Raw genomic sequence first — 2,500 nt, forward strand, 5'->3', positions numbered from 1 at the left:
TTACAAGGGGTCCCTGGTCAACAGCAACATTTAACATGTAGGACGAGACATGACGCCTGTTAGGCGATATTACAATTTTTCGGACAAAGACAACGCTGTTAACGGCCAGGTACTCATTTTACACCTGAGTACGGTGAGAGAATGTGAGTAAAGAGTCTTTTCCAAGGACTCAACTATGCGCCGAGCGAGGCTCGAACCCAGGACCTTCCGATCCGAAAGCGAGTGTCATACCACTAGACCACATAGCCGCACAAATTAACTGATGATACAGGCCATCTGAAGTTTAATATCCAATAATTATGAAACTAACTATATGGTTTTGTCAATCGATGCGATAATAAGTTTTTAGAGTTAAATGTATCGAAAACAAAAGAATTGATCACTGATCTTAGAAAAATTAAAGACCGTCAACATCCCCTGATAATTATGGAAGGGGGGGGGACATAAAAAATGATGAAATTTGACCCACTTGACTAAAATTAGATTTTGGTGAGATGTTGTCATGTGACCATTTGTCTGCATAAATATTAGCAGAACTTCATCTTCGTCTTTTTTTTCACTCAAAATAACGTATTTTGTACTTAATCGTGTCATGTGGCCTCATTCCAATCAGAGAGGGAAATCTGTATGAGGATAGTTTTTCCCTTAACTTGTTGACATTTTGCTGCTGACCTAGTAGGCGTCATGGGTTTTTCTCAAAACTACAGTTTTCGGCACTAAAAACCCTACTCCTCCATCAAATTTCAACCAATCTTCTTCAAATTTCCTACATATGCGTATTTTATAAATACGCAGGTCCTCTAGAAGGCTGCTTTTTAAAAATCATCAGAAAGAATGTATTTCATCAGAAAGAATGTATTTCATCAGAAAAAATGTATTTTATCAGAAAGAATGTATTTCATCAGAAGGAATGTATTTTATCAGAAAGAATGTATTTTATTAGAAAGAATGTATTTCATCAAAAAGAATGTATTTTATCAGAAAGAATGTATTTCATCAGAAGGAATGTATTTCATCAGAAAGAATGTATTTTATTAGAAAGAATGTATTTTATCAGAAAGAATGTATTTTATTAGAAATAATGTATTTCATCAGAAGGAATGTATTTTATCAGAAAGAATGTATTTTATCAGAAAGAATGTATTTTATCAGAAGGAATGTATTTTATCAGAAAGAATGTATTTCATCAGAAAGAATGTATTTTATTAGAAAGAATGTATTTTATCAGAAAGAATGTATTTTATCAGAAAGAATGTATTTCATCAGAAAACTGCGTGATTTTAATATAGATAAAACTTTTGTACATATTTGTTTTGGAAAGCGTTGTGATCTTCTGTATAACTAGATGCGCCGGTAATGAAACAAAACTACAACAAAAAAACTCATATAGACCAAAAAGATGGATTGAATAAGAAAACAAGCAAATGTGCCCATGCAGTTTTAAATGTTGGAAGTCTGGCAAACACATTCCGTATTTTGAGATAGGAAAATATTATGAAAGATGAAAGTCGCCCTCTATTTGATATAATTGAATTGCCCAAAATAAGTAAACTCGTGATAAAATAAATTTCAAAAAGAAAACGACATCTAAGTAACGTTTTTACCTCTTATTTTCTTGTGCAATAGTAAATGATATTTCATACCATGTGACATTTATAAAGCAATTCATAATCCAGAATATATATCTATCTGTAATTTTTATGAATGTGTCTAGAAATTTTTATTTTTAAGGTCTATCTGTAATTTTTAGGAAAGAATCTAGATATATATTTTTGGAGATCTATCTGCAATTTATCAGGACTGCATCTAGAACTTTTAATCTTTAAGATTCTTATTTTGTGTAGATTTGAAAAGAGTATTATTTTCCCAAATGGATGTAAAATGATTGTGTTGCCTAAGATGTGTATGTGGAATATTGTGTTAATTTTGTAGAACTTGTAGCATGCACGTTTGTAAACAGATTTCCTTTTTATAGGATGACAAAAGTATAATCTTATCTTCAAGGAAAAACCCTTAAGACCACAGAACATATTCCACATAACAACAACATTAAATCAAGCCCATATTTGGGTTGGGTTATCAGACCTGCAAATAAGTGCACGTAGCCAGAAATGGTTTGCATGCTTCAAGAGTATTTTACCTAAACCCGTAACTTCAAAAGATTGATACCATAACCATTGCCATATCCCTTCCCCCCCCCCCCCTCTCTCTCTCCCCCCACAGACTTCGGTCCTAAAATATGTGACATGGCCATTGACATCAATGCAAAAGGAAACGGTGTATTAAATCTCAAAGACGTCTTCAACCAGGCTACCTTTCAATAGTAAGACTTTAAAACATTGAGCCTTTCTTGGATAAGAGTCTATCTATGTGTCCAACAGCATTGTTCATTTTATTATTATTATTATTATTATTATTATTATTATTATTATTATTATTATTATTATTATTATTATTATTATTATATTATTATTATTATTATTATTATTATTATTATTAT

At 31.5% G+C, this 2,500-nt stretch overlaps 1 protein-coding gene across 6 annotated transcripts in view; it reads left to right on the plus strand.

Moving 5' to 3' along the window:
* The window catches only part of LOC144959650 (tolloid-like protein 2), a 33,332-nt gene that overhangs the window by 9,300 nt on the left and 21,532 nt on the right, over positions 1-2,500 (plus strand). For all 6 annotated transcript variants that reach the window (XM_078892315.1, XM_078892314.1, XM_078892316.1 and 3 more), the window contains exon 4: positions 2,224-2,323. In XM_078892315.1, the coding sequence (XP_078748441.1) occupies positions 2,224-2,323 (100 nt within the window). The remainder of the gene's footprint in view (positions 1-2,223; positions 2,324-2,500) is intronic.

This window comes from Berghia stephanieae, chromosome 14 (genome assembly GCF_034508935.2).
Source record: "Berghia stephanieae isolate SIO BIC M18660-M18661 chromosome 14, UCSD_Bste_1.3, whole genome shotgun sequence".
NCBI classification, from domain to species: Eukaryota; Metazoa; Mollusca; class Gastropoda; order Nudibranchia; family Aeolidiidae; genus Berghia; species Berghia stephanieae.